We start from the raw sequence: 17,131 nt of genomic DNA on the forward strand, positions 1-17,131 counted from the left end.
GTTTTGGAAGTTAATGGGAGTGGTGTTTTCTTGAAGTGAAATGGCATCATTATGTTGAACCAATTCTTGTATATTAGATATGCAACATGTATGAATGTCCATAGAGCGGAGCTTTTCTCAATGAGAAGCTTCAAAACCCAAATTCCAAGGTCAATGGGATGAGCAGAGGGATTAAGGGGGGGAGCGAGGTAGACAAAGGAGTAATCTCATAGCTTAAATAGGAAGAAACCAAACCAAATGCAAATGCATAATCATCGGAGGGAGATAAGGATTTACTAGGGAGAAAATCAATGGATGAGGATTCCTTCAATAATGGAGGCTTTTCGAGTGGTTATGGTGTGAACCCAATTTTGTTTTGGTTTGTTACTAGGCTTGTCTTATCACTATTCCCATTTGATGGACCTAATTTTGTTTTGGTTTGTTACTAGGCTTGTCTTATCACTATTCCCATTTGATGTCAAAATGACTTTTTTTTCCATAATTTTTCATCTTCCATTGGCAGAGGCTTGATTATGGTACATTTTTTATTGAGGTGGCTAGTTGAGTGTCACTTGTAGCAAAAAGGTAGTCACCAATAGTCTATTTTTTGTGTCCACGTGAAAGTGTTGTAAATCAATTGGATTTCTCGTAAGAGGCTATCGCTTATATCCACCTCCACTTGCATCCAAAGCCATCTCCTTTCTGGGTTTTTGTCCCAGTTATCTTCTAACTTCAAGAACCTGACGATTTTCTCCCTAATGGCCTCCAAGATCTTCTCCAACCAGAAAATGAGTGGGAGGCCTAGGAGGATCACCCAAGTTTTTTGACATGAGATGAACTCTCTAGAAAGGTCAAAGTCTAAGGTCCACTACTTTAGAGAGAGGCTTGTTGGTCCTCAATTCCAATCACGAGTGACGATCTTGGAATAGTCTTCTTCTATAGAAAAGAGGAAGGAAATCCATTGCCTAACCAAAAGGTGACTTGTGGGAGTGTAACTCAAAAGGGGTTTCCAGGAATGTCCCATCTAGTCAGCCAAGTCTTTTATTGAAGGGTCTTTTCCCCAAAATCAATTGACGAGTGCCTTTCTAAGGAATTGTGGGATGTCTTCCAGTTGTATATCTTTCTCAACTGTTAATGAAATTTAGGATGGGCGAACCTTTATCAAGAATCTATGACGGTGGGCTTAGAACATGCGAGGATAAGTGGGAGGAGAAGCCACAAATTGAGAAGGGTGGTAACCAGATGGAGGAGGGGGAGAACATACAAAAGAGAGTAGGGAGGAAGAATGAGGAAAACCCACATTTTGAGGGTTGTCGAGGCAGAGAAGGATGTGGTAAATGTAGTTTGAGAGGTGGGAAGCTCGGGGAAGGTGAAGGTTGTTGGATCTACAATGGTGCCGAATCAATCTTTTGTGAAGTGTTGGAAGGGTGGGGTTACCCATGTTCTTGCTAAAGTGACCAGCGAAATCATATTCCTCCTAGGTACGAAGAAATCTATGCGTGGATTGGGTTGTCATATTAGTTCATTAGGTCAAGGTCCTCATTGATTGTCATCTGTGTGAGAGCACTTATGTCAAGATTGAAGTTTGGAGGTCTAGTGTGAGATCAGTGGAAAATTGGAATAGGAAATAGCCAAAAAGTGAAAGTCGATGCAAGAAAAAGATATGTTAACATGTGAGCATCCTCTCATGGAGAGAAAAAGAGGTTTCAGAACTATGACAAGTGGCCTATAGTCAAAACCCTAGAACCCAATCATCATCATCCTTCAATCATATAATGTGTTAAGTATATATAATATACTTGTAATTTTTCCTTCCATTAAAATTAACTTGTTAAAAATTATTTATTTGTTTAATTTAATATTTTAAAATTAAAATTATTTATCTTCTTTTAATATATGCATGCCAATTATTTTGAAAACTTTACAATTCGAATGTTCACGATTCTACCAATCTTGTTAATAGTTGAGGTATTTATTTTAATATTTTTATGGTGGTGGGTATATGGATCATTTTATCCATACAATTTTATTATTTTCCCTGGCTTAAAATTTTTGGCAAGGGCCCCTCAGGAAATAAATCAACCTCTCTAGTCGACTGTTCAAAAACTTTATAATTAGGCTAATTTTGTTAGTAGTTGAAGCATTTATTTTAATCTTTTTATGGTGTTCTATTAATCTATATTAATAGAATTTTTGTTAATAATTGAAGTATGATTGATAGATTGATTGATAGATTGATAGATAGAGGATTATTTAGGAAAAAAAAAATCAATCTCTTTATTCTAAATTTTATAAATCTATTAATTTTGTTAATAGTTTAAATATTTATTTCAATTTTTTTTATGGTGTTGGTTACATGGGTCATCTGTATCCATAAATTTTTTTCCTTTACTTTGAGTTGAAATTTTGGGTATTGGGAACTGCCCAGGAAAAGAAATCAAACTCTCTCTCAATCGAAAGCCAAGAGAGTGGTTGTTGGTACCTAACCATATACTCACTTAAGAGTTCAACATAGGTATTCTATCTCAAACCTCAAATGTGTCAACTTACGAGACTTAAACTTGGGTGAGGAGAATCAGAATGATTCCACCCAAGCTAAACTCAATTGGCCCATATAACCTTATCTTACCTCATTTATGTTGTTTATTCCAATGTCATTGTTATATCTTTCTCCCGGATGTGACCATATTTTAGTTTGAAAAGCAAAAGCAAAAACAAAACATTGCATTCAAAACTTGTTCTGTTTTTATATTTTAGTTTGAAAAGCAAAAGCAAAAACAAAACATTGCATTCAAAACTTGTTCTGTTTTTATTAAACATCCTATAATTTCCATTTTCAATGTAATTTGTATATACAACCCGTATAAGATAATGAAAAATAGATGATACCATAAGCTTTTCAGAGTACACATGATATATTCTGATGTGCTTTGGAATGAACATTTATTAACAAAAAACCACTTATCCTTCTACAAAAAATGTCTCCCTATTACTCATAAACATAGAGCAAATTAAACTTAAAGAACAATGATCAAATAGTGCAGATTAGTGCAGTTGTGCCTATGCACTGGGTTTGTGGTAATATATGATTGACTGTGTTGCCCTGTAACAATTTCTAGTGTAATAAGACCTCTTAGAATGAGTTTAATATGGAAAGAAAATAACAACCAATTCTCTATGGCTTATGTAGAGGGTAATCTCAAAATGACAAAGATTAAGCACCATGTAGTAAACTAATAAGCTTATGTAGAAGGTAGTTGCAAATGACAAATATTAAGCACCATGCAGTAAACCAATCCTTCACTCACATCGTTTACATATTGTCCATTAAAATGATATCTAATGAATATAATGAAAAGTTAGTAACCCAATGATGTCCATTAAAATGATATCTAATGAATATAATGAAAAGTTAGTAACCTAATGATTAACTTACAGCATGGTGTTTAATTTTGATGTTGTTGAATCATTGTAAGAAAATATATAGGAGGTGAGCCCTTGATTGAGTTGAATGAGTAATAGAAATCTCCATACAATGAAATGGTAGGTGAGTTGTAAACAAAGGTGTCAATTTCGCCTCCACAGCCAAAAACCACCAGTCATATTTTGTCAAAATAATCTAACAATAGGAGAGCTTGAATTATGTTTTTAATGGTGGAAATAGATTCAGCACCATCAAAACCTCTAGGGCACCCAAAATCTTGAAGCTTGACTGCTGTATCCCAGATTTCCAAAAATTTCTGCCGGATTTTTTCAAAATCTTGTCGAAATTTCCATTGTTTTCCAAGCAAAAACTACCCCTCGCTAGACTACGTTGCTGAATAATATGATATGATATATACATGGAATCAGACTCACTATGATTTGCAAGCTAATTGAATGTAATTAAATTTAATCTACTTCGGTTGGATGTGAGTTTAACAATAACAAGATATCTGACATGAATGTATAAATAGATGTGCTTAGTCTAAACATGCCACAATTTTGCACGGAAATTAATAGAAATTTTGGCATGATTCTAAGAAAATCTTGCAGAAATTTTTGAAATTCCTAGTTACAATGGTCAAATTTCAGTATTTTGGATGCCCAAAGGGTTCATGAAGGTGCTGGATCCATTTTCAACATCACCATTAAAAACAATTGAAACACTCCGACATTTAAATTTCTTGGCAAGAAATTCACCATCTAAATAAAATTGTGACCTCAATAAACAACGGCTAAATAAAATTGTGACCTCAATAAACAACGGCTAAATAGATGTATAAATAGATATAAAAAATCGACAGTTCACTATGCAGCAGTGGACCAATAATTAGGCCCGGTAAAGTTTACCCCATTTGATTCCGAAGCCATTGGAGTCGGCGTCTGAGCTCCAAATTTCTTTATTAGAATTATCGAAGCTGAGATATATCTATAAATCCAAATGTCAAGGAACAATAGAGTAGCTGTGTCCTCACTTGATCATATCGTCAGCGCGGAGTGTATCATATTGTCAGGGTGGAACTGAAGAATTGAGAGGGGGTGTCTGCAATTTTCGTTGGTAACTTGGTTGTTATAGACGTTGTAAAATTCGCTGTGACAGAGGTTGTGAGGATAAAGAGCGACGAATCGCCACTAAGATTGGTTCCTGCCCTTCAAACAGTAGTACTACTTTTACAAAACTTGGATGTGGAGGACCTGTCCTGGATTTGCAACATATTCGCGCGATTACAACCATTTTTGCCCCTTATAAGATGCAATTTGCGTTCGTCCCTGAGAATCATCGGCGCCCACATGTCTATACTTCAGTCCCTGTTAACCAAAACCATCCTGAGAGCAGAGGCAATGATGGGTATTTTCAAATGCACAGGAGCCAAACCCAAAATCGTCCTCATCTGCATTATGGACAATTTCCTGTGAAAGTTACGAATCCAAAAGCAGCACCAACCGTGGAACCTGTTCCCTTGAAAGTGAATAACAGCTCACTAGTTACAGTGAACACAGAGTATGGAAGTGAAATAACTGGTGTAGCCAAAGAAGGAAGCGGGAATCCTGAAGAGCTGGCCGAGTCTGCAAGCTTGAAATTGAAAAACCTGTTTAACATTACATTACTGAAGAGAGAGCGTGAGAATTGTGAGAATCAAGGGCAAGTTACTCCAGAGTCTGCAAGCTTGAAATTAAAAAACCTATTTAACATTACAGCACTGAATACAGAGGATGAGAAGCATGAAAACCAATGGCAAGTTACTCCAGAGCCCGCGAGTTTGAAGTTGAAAAACCTGTTTAACATTACATCACTGAAGGCAGAGTTTGAGAAAGTTGAGAGTCAATGGAAAGGTACTCCAGAGTCTGAAAGCTTGAAGTTGAAAAGCCTGTTTAACATTACATCACTTAAGGCAGAGTTTGAGAAAGATGAGAATCAATGGAAAGGTACTCCAGAGTCTGCAAGCTTGATGTTGAAAAACCTATTTAACATTACATTACTGGAGGCAGAGTTTGAGAAGTATGAGAATCAATGGCAAGTTTCTCCAGAGTCTGCGAGCTTGAAATTGAAAAACCTGTTTAACATTACTTCATTGAAGACAGAGTTTGAGAAGTATGAGAATCAATGGCAAGTTTCTCCAGAGTCTGCGAGCTTGAAATTGAAAAACATGTTTAACATTACTTCACTGAAGACAGAGTTTGAGAAGTATGAGAATCAATGGCAAGTTACTGCAGAGTCTGCGAGCTTGAAATTGAAAAACCTGTTTAACATCACATCACTGAAGACAGAGTATGAGAATCAATGGCAAGTTACTCCAGAAGCCAAAAGGCAGAAAGGGATTGAACCAGGACTGAAAGATTTCTCGCATCAATGCAGAGGTACCCAATGTCAGTCAATTGGGATCTGCTGAAGATTCCACATGGGAGGACAAGAATCTTATACAGAAGCATCAAGAACTACTCAAGCGTTGAGGACAACGCTTTTTGAAGGAGAGGGGCATGTTAGGCCCCTATACTACTAGTGTAACCCCTTATTGTTATTAGTACAACCCACTTATTATATTGATGTACCCATGTAGTGCCCATATTGTTACTATTGTGCCACATAGAAGCCCACTATTGTTATTGTTGTGCCCTACAATATTATTGTTATGTAGGCTTTGATTGTATTGGGACCACTTAGACTCCTATATATAGAAAGGAGGTATTTTCATTTGTATCATCGAAGAATTGTTCATTTATGTAATGTAAAGGAGGTTGCTCCCTCGAAGAGGCTGAATTCTAAGGCGTGGATCTCTCTTTTCTATCTTTTTGTGAGCTGGTTTCATAACAAACTACCTGGGCCCTATATCGTGGAGCAAAAATACCAGATTCCAACCTTAACAGTCTCTCTGCCTGAGGTAAATGAGCTTTATGCAGATTTCCATACTAAAGCAATCATATGTAGATTTAATGGTTTTTGGCCTAAATCAAACGCTCTACACCATTGGATATTTTCTACATGGACATCGAATTGTGAAATTCATTTATGCTCCAAAGGGTTTTTTATTGTCAGATTCAACATAGTTAAAGATAAGGAATATGCCCTCAATGAGGGACCATGGTTCTGGGGCAATGCAAGACTCTTCATGATCCCTTGGTTCCCAGTTTTTGATGCCACCACTATGGTGGTATCTAAAATACCAGTATGGGTCAAGATACACAATCTTCAGCTACACTTCTGGCATCATAAGGTATTAGAAGGAAAAAGGAACTCCCTGGGTAAATTTCTCAAGATTGACATAGATAGAGTTTTTAGTAGAGGAGGAATGACCTGTTATAGAGTTTTGTGAACCCAATGTTTTGGACTACCAAGTGAGTCCATCATCAGGGGATGTGTCAATAGATATTTTCAGATCTTAATGATGTATCCAAGAGCTAGATTTAGGTTATACATATAGGATATTAAAAAAAATATGTAAGAAAATAGGTCGGCTATTATTTTCCTAGTTTCTACTTTATTTATTTAATTACTTTATTTAATTATCATTATATATATATATATATATATATATATATTAATTGTTTAATAGGTTAAGGGGATAACTTAATTAATTTTATTATTTATATAATTACTTATTATGTTCATTAATTTTCTAATAATTTTTTTAATTGATTTATTAATTAGTTTAATTAATTAATTAATTATTAAAAGAATATTGATAAATTAATTAATTTTACTAATTATTCTTTATTGATATGTTTATTAATTTATTATATTAATGATTTGTTTATTTGATTAATTATTTAATTTTATTGTTTGTTTATTTAAATTGTTATGTTTATTTATTTTATTTTATTTTATTTTTTAAATATGAAATTAGTTATTTAATAATATGATTAATTACTTTTTGTAGGAATTTACAGGGTAAGTTCCTCAGACAGAACACCAAAGGACACCGCTCACAAACAGGTCACAGATCAATACACCAGTATTTTGACGTGGTTAAAACCCTCAAAGAGGGAAACAGTTCACGGCCTGAGCCAACGCGGCCACTTCAGGCAATTTATTAATAAAAGAATGAAACTTTACATAAGCTTCTCTCATGAACAGTTAACCTACAAATGACCCTCCATGCTCTTTAAATAGAGATCATGGTCCAATTGGGTGTTAAGCCACATATCAAGTGTCAATAATACCGAGGAGAGAATGAACCGTCGGATCACTACATATCATGACCGTCGGATTGTAAGTTACAAAAGTACATAGTAAAGAAACACACTTTACGTAACTCTACACTAGACCAAGTTATACTTAACTATTTCCTATGTGTCAGAATATCCTAACATCCCCCCTTAAGAACAACTTGGGATAGGATTGAAGGATTTACAAATATGACACAATAGGAGAAGGAAGAAGGCACTAGAGTCTATCCCCCCTTAGTGACAACTTCCTGAACTCCAACCATAAATCGAAGTTTAGTAAACTTCGCCTCTGTGAGAGACTTTGTAAAGATGTCTGCAACTTGATCATCTGTTGAACAATATTGCACTTCAAAAACATGGTCTTGAATGAGCTTTCTGATGAAGTGCATGTGCAGTTCAATGTGATTGCTGTGCTAATGTTGGACTGGATCTTTGCATAGTTGAATGGCACTTTGATTATCACACCAAAGTGTAGTCGGATGCTGCTGTTGAAAGCCAAACTCTGACAGGATCTGACGAAGCCACAAGGCTTCCTTACTAGCTTCTACGACACCATGATACTCTGCTTCTGCTGAAGAAAGAGAAATGGCACCTTGTTTCTTGCAAGCCCATGTAATAGATCTTGAACCAAGAGTGAACACATAACCTGCACTAGACTTCCGATCATCAGGGTCACCAGCCCAATCGGAATCAGTGAAACCAACTAATAGAGGAGATGTTTCGGCACTGTAATGAATCCCAAATTGAACTGTACCTTGAACATAACAAAGTATTCTTTTAGCTGCTTTCCAATGACTTTCATGTGGGTTTTGCATAAACCGAGCAACAAGGCCAACAACAAAGGAAAGGTTAGGACGAGTATGGGTTAGATACAAAAGTTTTCCTACAAGTTGACGGTATAAGGTAGCATCAACTTCAGCAGAAGTACAAGTGATTGAAATTTTGACTCCAGATTGAAAGGGAGAAGGGGCTGGCTTACAGTCTTCCATGTGAAAATGGCATAGAATATCACATGCATACTTGGACTGGGAAAGGGAAATACCTTCCTTGGATTGCAAGATTTGAAGACCAAGAAAATAATGTAAGTGTCCTAAGTCTGTCATTTCAAACTTCCTTTTAAGGCTAGACTTCACATGGTTTATAAGGTTGGGATCACTACCAGTCAGGATAAGATCATCAACATAAAGAACAAGAATGATAAGAGACTTGCCCACTTTCTTGGTGTAGACAGTGTTGTCAGAATGACACCTAGAAAATCCAGTTTCTAAAAGAAAGTTATCCATTTTGGCATACCAAGCTTGAGGAGCTTGCTTGAGACCATAAAGGGATTTCTTAAGCCGACATACAAGCCTGGAGTCTGTTTGTATAAAGCCAATAGGTTGTTCCATATAGATTTCTTCATGCAAGTCCCCATGCAAGAAGGCAGATTTAACATCCATCTGATGGACTTCCCATTTGAAAGAAGCAGCAAGGGAAAGAACAAGGCGGATAGAGTTCATTTTGGCAACAGGGGAGAACAAGGCGTGCTCACTTATGGGCAGGGACCATGATGATGGATAGAGGGCATTGTATAAACAGAAGTAAAAGATATATAGGTTCAGTCCCAGGCGTTCATGTGGGTGATCACTTTTATTTCCGAATGGAACTCTGTGTTATTGGTTTACATGGCCCAATTCAGGCTGGTATAGATTACATTACTGCTAGAAACACTCAGTGGAATGAGCCTGTGGCAATCAGTGTCATTGCTTCAGGGGGTTATGAAGATGATGATGATGAGGGTGAGGTGTTGGTTTACACTGGGCAAGGAGGAAATAATTACATAGGGCATAAGAAGCAGAGCGTTGATCAAAAGCTTGAGAGAGGTAACCTTGCTTTGGAACAAAGCATGCACTATGGAGTTGAGATCAGAGTTGTTCGTGGCATCAAAGACAGCAGGTCTCCTTCTGGTAAAATTTATATCTATGATGGTCTTTATAAAATTGAACACTTCTGGTTAGATAAAGGGTGTTCAGGATGTGGTGTTTTTAAGTACAGGCTTCAGAGGTTACCAGGTCAACCAGAGCTTGGTTCTGTGATTCTAAAAAACACAAGGGCCTGGAAATCACAACCCCTATCAAGAATAGGTCTTCTTCATTCAGACATATCCTTGGGGAGTGAGAAGTTGCCTGTTTGTCTTGTTAACACTGTAGACAATGAAAACGGGCCACCCCATTTTGAGTATACCAGTAGATGTATCAAGCACCCAAACTGTTCAGTGCAGTTGGACTTTGCCGAGGGATGTGCATGTATAGGTGGGTGTGATTCAAGTATTGGGTGCTTGTGTGCTCAGAGGAATGGCAAGCAAATGCCATACAATTCAAAGGGTATTCTTGTAAAGGGTAAGCCATTAATCTCTGAATGCAATGAGCAGTGTAGGTGTCCTCCAAGTTGTAGGAATGGAGTAACTCAAAGAGGGTTGAATACACATTTAGAGGTTTTTAGAACCAGTGATAAGAGGTGGGGTGTGAGGTCATGGGATGCAATTGCAGCAGGCACTTTTATTTGTGAATATACAGGTCAGGTTGTCTCTTTTGAAGAGCAGGCAACTCCTTGTCACAGTGACAATGAATATATCATTAATCTCAATCATGTGCAAGAAAGATGGACAGAATGGGGTAATGTTTCTGATATCTTGTCCGAGCACAAGCAGCAGCAACAGGCCTCCTGTCAAGCTTTTCCACAATTAAACTTTGTAATAGATGCCAGCAAATCTGGGAATGCTTCACGCTTCCTAAAGCATAGTACATCTCCCAATGTTTTTATGCAGTTTGTTCTATATGATCACCATGATATTGGATTCCCTCATGTCATGCTATTCGCAAGGGAGAATATTCCACCTCTAACAGAGTTGACATTTGATTATGGATATGTTGCCCGAGAACGGGTGAAGTGAAGAGATGATGAAGCCAATAACTGAGATGATGAAATTAATAAAGATGATGAAATTAATAACGGTAATTGTTGTTTTATTTCACTTTCATATTAAGATATTTGGGTTAATATTAGGATATTTGGGTTTATAAGAATGATTTATCACTATTTTCAAATTGTTCAAATTTTTGCCATACATGTTATTATGTTTTTGGAAATGTTTCTGGAAATAGAAGCCAATGCAGAAGGAATCAAATCCACTAACTGCTCACTGCCACTCAAACTATTATCTTTAAAAAGTGAATTTTGCCTCTTTTATGTTTCCTTTTTTATTTTCTATTATCTTTAAAAAGTGAATTGTGACTATTTTATATTTCCTCTTTTATTTTCCAGATTATTGTTGTTATTTATTTGAAATATATTATTGAATTCATAAATATATTTAAAATATTGAAAACCCTGAGAGCTTTTAAAAGGTGGTAGTCTAATGAGACTACAATTTCACCAAGAAAATAATGGAAATTCCTGTAGGATTTTGAAAAAATTTACCAGGAAAATAATGAAAATTCTTGTAGGATTTTGAAAAAAATTGGTAGAAACTTTTGGAAATTCTGGTTAAGTGGTCAAGCTTCAGGATATTGGGCGCTGTCGGGGTTCTTGATGGTGCTGAATCCATTTCCATCATAAAAAAAACAATCCAAATGCTCATAGGATTGAATTTGTGAAAAAAAATCACCAGACTCTTGTGATAATTTTGCTATCCAAGTGATATTGTGGCCTGGGTAGACAACCCCAAAAAGTCAATATTTTAACAATATTTAACGTCCAAGCAAAACTATATCTCTAGAAAATTATTAAGACATAAAATGTTTATAATACACTCATTCTTTGATATATAATTTTAATGATAGAGAAGTATAACTATAATTATTTTTAATTTTTGTTAATAATACAATTCATGAGAAAACCATATTTCCAATAAAATAATATTAATATATATTACCCATAAACATAATAATATAAATCAAAATGATTTATAAACATTCTTAATTTATATATGATGATAATAATGATTAACATCTACTAAGATCTATATGGTGTACTAGACTTTTCTATGCTCAAAAAGAAGTAAGAGTGTGTTCCTAGATCACTATAGTTTTGCTAAGTCAAAAGGTCAAGAAGGTTGGTAGTGTGACAAATGTTTAAAAAATTAAATCAAATGTGAGTTTAAGATGGACAATCTAAGAGTGTTTTTCATCTTCAACCCTCTTAGGATCGCATAGGTGACAAACTCTTTCATTCGATGGTGTTTTGGGAGCTGACCCTTGCCCAATTTCACTATGAAACTCATGAGAATTAGTTCTGATCTTTAGTCCAAAGGTCAATCTCGGATTTTCTGTTTTTAGATATGAGAAGCATGATAGTTTTAGGAGGTGATTAGATGAACCACAAACATGGTGAACATGGGAGTTCACTTAGAAGCATTGAATCTCGTATAACGGGGTCATAAAATTGGCACATTGTTCATTTTCTTCTTAACACTAGTTGAGACAGAGAGATAATTTTGGTTTTCAAGATTGGGGTTGATCACATTCGTATAATATTGTAGTTTCCTTTTCCCTCGAACTCTTTATTTCCCAACAATTTATCCTTAAATTTGGAAGTAATAATATTTTAATATTATCTGATTTCTGCAAGATGATCTCCTCCTTTATTCCCCAATGGTCTAGCCAAGATTGGACATCCTTATGTCACTCTTGCTTGAGTCGAAGGTGGCGGTTTTGGTTATTGTTAGAAGCAAATTTAAGAAACGTCTTGGCATCCATATTATATAACTTTTTCTTATACGTGAGATACCTAGTCATTGCCTTGCTTTCAATGTGGGGAAGGCTTGCTTCAATCAAGAGGATAATGTAGAGAGTATTTCCTTTAATCTTGAGGTTGTAGGTGTTAGTGTCCATTAGTTCCAGTGATCAAATATACTCTTTCCAGGTGATTGATAGGGTTATTAGGTCAAATTGTTATATTTTCAAATAAAATTTGATATTTCCTATTTGTTAAATGGTCATTGGTCAGTGTCTAGGTATTATTACTACTCCCTCCATTTTCAAGGTCATAAAATGTAATCATGGTCATATCATGATTCCTCGTGATAGGTAATCAAATGAGTGTCCTGGTCATCATTTTGGTCATCAAATCATAAACATGCATACTTTAAAGGGTTCAAAGTTCCAAATCATGGCTAAGATATGCATTAGGTGTCATCATTTGCTCATGTCATCAAAATCTACATGGGAGTCATGTCATCACCATGGTCACCATCATGGGAGTTAGTAATTAGGGATACGTTTATCAAAAATGGTATCAAAGGTACATTTACCCCACATGGAGATGTAACTTTTCCAAAAAGAGCAATAAAGCTGCAGTACACTACCTCATCATGTCATTTCTCAAAGGTACATGTGATGTCACACCATCACCAAAGCAAAAAATCGACTTTCAAGCAATAAAAATACCATTCAAGCATTCAAAGACTTCATTTCATCCTCCAAGAGCTCTTCTCCACCATTGTGACTCATCTCAACCATCAGAGCCTTCATTTTTCATCACCCAAACCCTTGCCATCAAGCTCGCTACGCTTCTGGGGAGCACGTTGCATTTTTGGGTTAGGAGATCAAAGAAAGAAACAATAGGTTCAGTCCTCACTCTACAAGTTTTAGATACCCTTGAGCAAGTAAGTATAACCCTTCATCACCTCTTTGATGCAATCATTTCTCACAAAAACTTAATACAATCCCTCTCCTAGGGTTTCATTGCGCTTTTAGTTTTCATTGGTTTTTGCTTCATCTCAAAGAGAAAATCCCTATGTTTTCTGCCTAAAAACCCTTGTATACACTTGTTAGGCCCTCCCCAACCATTTCCCATACCTGTTTTCCCTATCTCACCACTTTTCCCCAAAAAACCTAGCCCACACTACGCTTTTGTTATGTTTCTGGGTTTTGATTGTGTTTGGCACTTTTTTCCCTTCTTCCCTCATCCATTCAGTGAGATTTCATTTCATAGGTGTCCCTAACATCTACCCATACCCCCTGAATTTTTCCTAGAATTTTTCATAATCCCTATCCCCTTCATTCCCTTCCCTAAACTAGCTGCTCTTTTCCCCCTATTTTGTAGCCCTAGACCCCTACCCTTTCTCCTCTCAAACTAAGATTTTCAATCAAGAAAAACCAACAGCATGGCCAGTGAAAAGAAGAAATACAACAAGGGGTACAGGTCTCCAGATATGTGCCAACTCATATGATCAATGCTTCAGAGTTCATCAAGAGGTCATTCAAGCAACAAGATGCCTAGTGTTTTTTGAGAAAGTACAAGAGGTGGGCTACCATTGTGAGCTGACTAGTTTATTTGCCACCAATTTCAAGAAGAACAAGACCACCATAGCAGGGATGGACTTCCAAGTCTAAGTAGAGGTTATAGCTTCAGCCACTAGTATCCCCAATCAAGGAGAAATTTGGTTTAAGGGGATGAATTTGGACATTGAAAACTACAAAGTATTCCTGGAACCCAAGTATAAGGAAACCCCATTTCATATCTTTCCTAGCATATAGTTGTTGGATAAGTATACTCCTTTGATGAAGATGATTATGAAATATTTCACTTGTGAAGGCAGGTTCAACAGGTTGTATCAGTACCACATCAGGTTGTTGATGCATTTCACATCCATCAAACCACTAAACCTAGCAAATTACTTGTTTAGAAGCCTGGTCAAGATGGCTGAAAAGGTGCAGACTAAAGGGAAAGATAATCGAGAAAGCTTATTCCATCATGCTTTGATTAAAGTCATAATTCTCCACCATCTCACACAGGTCAATATGTCATGGGAAGCATTCATGGAGGCAACTGCTCTCTTGCCTGTCTCTCATCAGTCCAAAAGCTCCAATACTCCTACATCATCTGGGCCACAAGGACCTGAGCCATCTAGTATACCATCAGTGACAGAAAGACAACCTAGGGCAGAGGTTTCACAAACATACAAGAAGGGGAAGAGGCTGGATTTTTCCCCTGAGATAGAAAGAGACATACCTACTCCTAGACCTATGACTAGGGCTCAAGAAAAAAGAGTGCCTAAGGAGGTTATCATTGAAGAAGTTCAAGTTGAAGCCATGAGAGAGAAATTACCTAGGGGTAGAGGAGATTCACACTTGCAGCATCATGGAGAGGTACCTCCTAAGGTAAATATGACTGATCATGGGAATAAGGCAGCAGAAGACATCATTAAAGAGTAGCAGGCACAGATCAAAGAGTTACAGGATGACCTTTCTAAAGCCAATTTCGTGGAAGCCCTCTTGAAACAAGAGAATAGGCAACTGAAGGTAAGCCTAATGCAGCAAGGTAAATCACATGAAGAGCCTCCATCATCCAGCAAGGAAACTAATAAAACAACATTTGCATGGTACCTGTTTGGATCCAAGACGATCCTTTCCTCTACGAAACACAGTTTTATCTCTAGATCCGTCAAAGATCTATGAGATCTGGTCATCCAGAAGGCCAATCGGCCAACACCCTGGCCAGATCCAGAGGTCTCTACATGCCTCCACTCTGTTCTATTCTGGATCTTAGTCACAAATCGCAGAGAAGGGTCTGCATGGGCAGCGCTGCTAGGAGCTTGGAAATCCCAAATCCATTTGTCATCCCTACTAGATGAAATACAAACAATCTTGTTCCAACTGAATCGAGGGTTTGCAAATAAGGCCTTTCCTTTGGAAAATTGCATACTTAGTACTCCAAGGAATATTGAGCCTGATCCACCACTTAATTTCAAAGATCTTGGCTCCTCAGTGGAAGTTTGGCACTTGCACCAGACATATCTGGATTATGACCCAAGGAAATGCATTGTCGGCCCAGATCTGGCGATTCAAGTAATAGACCGGGTTCTGCTTTGGCTAGATCTATAAAATTCAGAATCTTTGGCAGCAGATCGACCCCTCTCTTAGATATATCCACTCACCACAGATCTCGATCCGATTCAAACTTTTATCAAAACGTTGCAAGGAAGGACTATATGCAAGTGGATCTGGAAGGGGAGGTGGATTCAAGAATTAAAGTGCGAAATTCAAACTCATCTAAGCATATCAGCACGTATGCAAAGCTTGATTTATTTAGGACAAATTTTGCAGGATAATTACACACTACATGATTATGGCATTGCCTCATATTTGACCATCATCCTCAATCTAAGATTGCGAGGTGGATTCTCCGGAACCAGCTTAAAGGGCACAAGCTCTTTTAAAGACGCACCCAAAGGGAATGATGAAGCCCAAACCAAACCATCACCACCTCCAGAACTATGTTAGGCCCCTATACTACTAGTGTAACCCCTTATTGTTATTAGTACAACCCACTTATTATATTGATGTACCCATGTAGTGCCCATATTGTTACTATTGTGCCACATAGAAGCCCACTATTGTTATTGTTGTGCCCTACAATATTATTGTTATGTAGGCTTTGATTGTATTGGGACCACTTAGACTCCTATATATAGAAAGGAGGTATTTTCATTTGTATCATCGAAGAATTGTTCATTTATGTAATGTAAAGAAGGTTGCCCCCTCGAAGAGGCTGAATTCTAAGGCGTGGATCTCTCTTTTCTATCTTTTTGTGAGCTGGTTTCATAACATTTGGTATCAGAGCTTTGGATTCTAGGGTTTTGCTGCTCCAAACAGGTCATCGTGGAATTTTCGCTATAAATTTTTTCTGTGACGTTTCAGAAGTCGCAAAAAAAACCCATTTGAGAAGTATTGGCGCTGAACCTTGGGTCCGAATTTCAGAGATTTTCGCACGATATTTTCGGAGATATGATCTGAGGAAGTTGGTATTTTTGCAGACTCCTGAATTACACTCAAAACAGGTGACCTGGGGAAAATCGTCATAACTTTCTTTTTGAGCATCGGATTGAAATTGCGTAAGAAGGTACAGAAAGAGGATAGACTGTAGTTTCTGTTTATATATTTTTCAGAGTCAAAGGTTGAAACAGTGACACGTGGCACTTCATACAAGTTCGCTCTACTGAACTAGTCTATAATCAGGTCACTGCGGGAGATTGTGCATAACTCTTTCTTGGAGAATCCAATTTGGATCAGACTTGTTGCATTGGAAAGAGGACACAGAGGGCTACTACAGGTCGCAATTTCAGAACTTAAAGATCCGAAAGTACAGAGTTAAAGTCGTTTCAAGGTAGAGCTCCTAAAATCAAGAAAAAGCAAGATGAGGAAGTTTGATGGCAAGGATCCGGTAAATTGGATACTTCAGATGGAGCAATATTTTGATATACATGGTGTACAACTGTTACAAAAGGTATGTATTGCATCTTCATATTTAGAACCAGATCAATTTTTATGGTACAAAGGGCTTTGTTCTCGTAAAAAACTTGTTACGTGGTCAATTTTCATGGAGGAAATGATAGCACATTATGAGGATACAAAGAGCAACACCTTCTTTAGAGCAACACCACAACAATTGGAAAGAGTAAAAGGGCTTTGTGACATAGTGGAAACCAAAATTATGGAAACCAAGAAGTGTACCCCTCACAACT

General features: G+C 37.0%; 1 protein-coding gene across 1 annotated transcript; it reads left to right on the plus strand.

The window, feature by feature from the left end:
* The first annotated feature begins 9,160 nt into the window (after nt 1-9,160).
* Nucleotides 9,161-10,558, plus strand: LOC149186917 (histone-lysine N-methyltransferase family member SUVH9-like). The gene has a single exon (XM_089409498.1). It carries the CDS (start codon nt 9,173-9,175, stop codon nt 10,556-10,558), a length of 1,386 nt encoding a protein of 461 aa, XP_089265624.1. The 5' UTR covers nt 9,161-9,172.
* Nucleotides 10,559-17,131: the final 6,573 nt, after the last annotated feature.

This window comes from Pinus tabuliformis, chromosome 3_1 (genome assembly GCF_031772625.1).
Source record: "Pinus tabuliformis cultivar Carrire ecotype Pingquan chromosome 3_1, CPIR1, whole genome shotgun sequence".
Classification (NCBI taxonomy): Eukaryota; Viridiplantae; Streptophyta; class Pinopsida; order Pinales; family Pinaceae; genus Pinus; species Pinus tabuliformis.

Coding starts and splice junctions, on each gene's coding strand:
- LOC149186917 (XM_089409498.1), top strand. CDS start 9,173: ATGATGATGGATAGAGGGCATTGTATAAACAGAAGTAAAAGATATATA.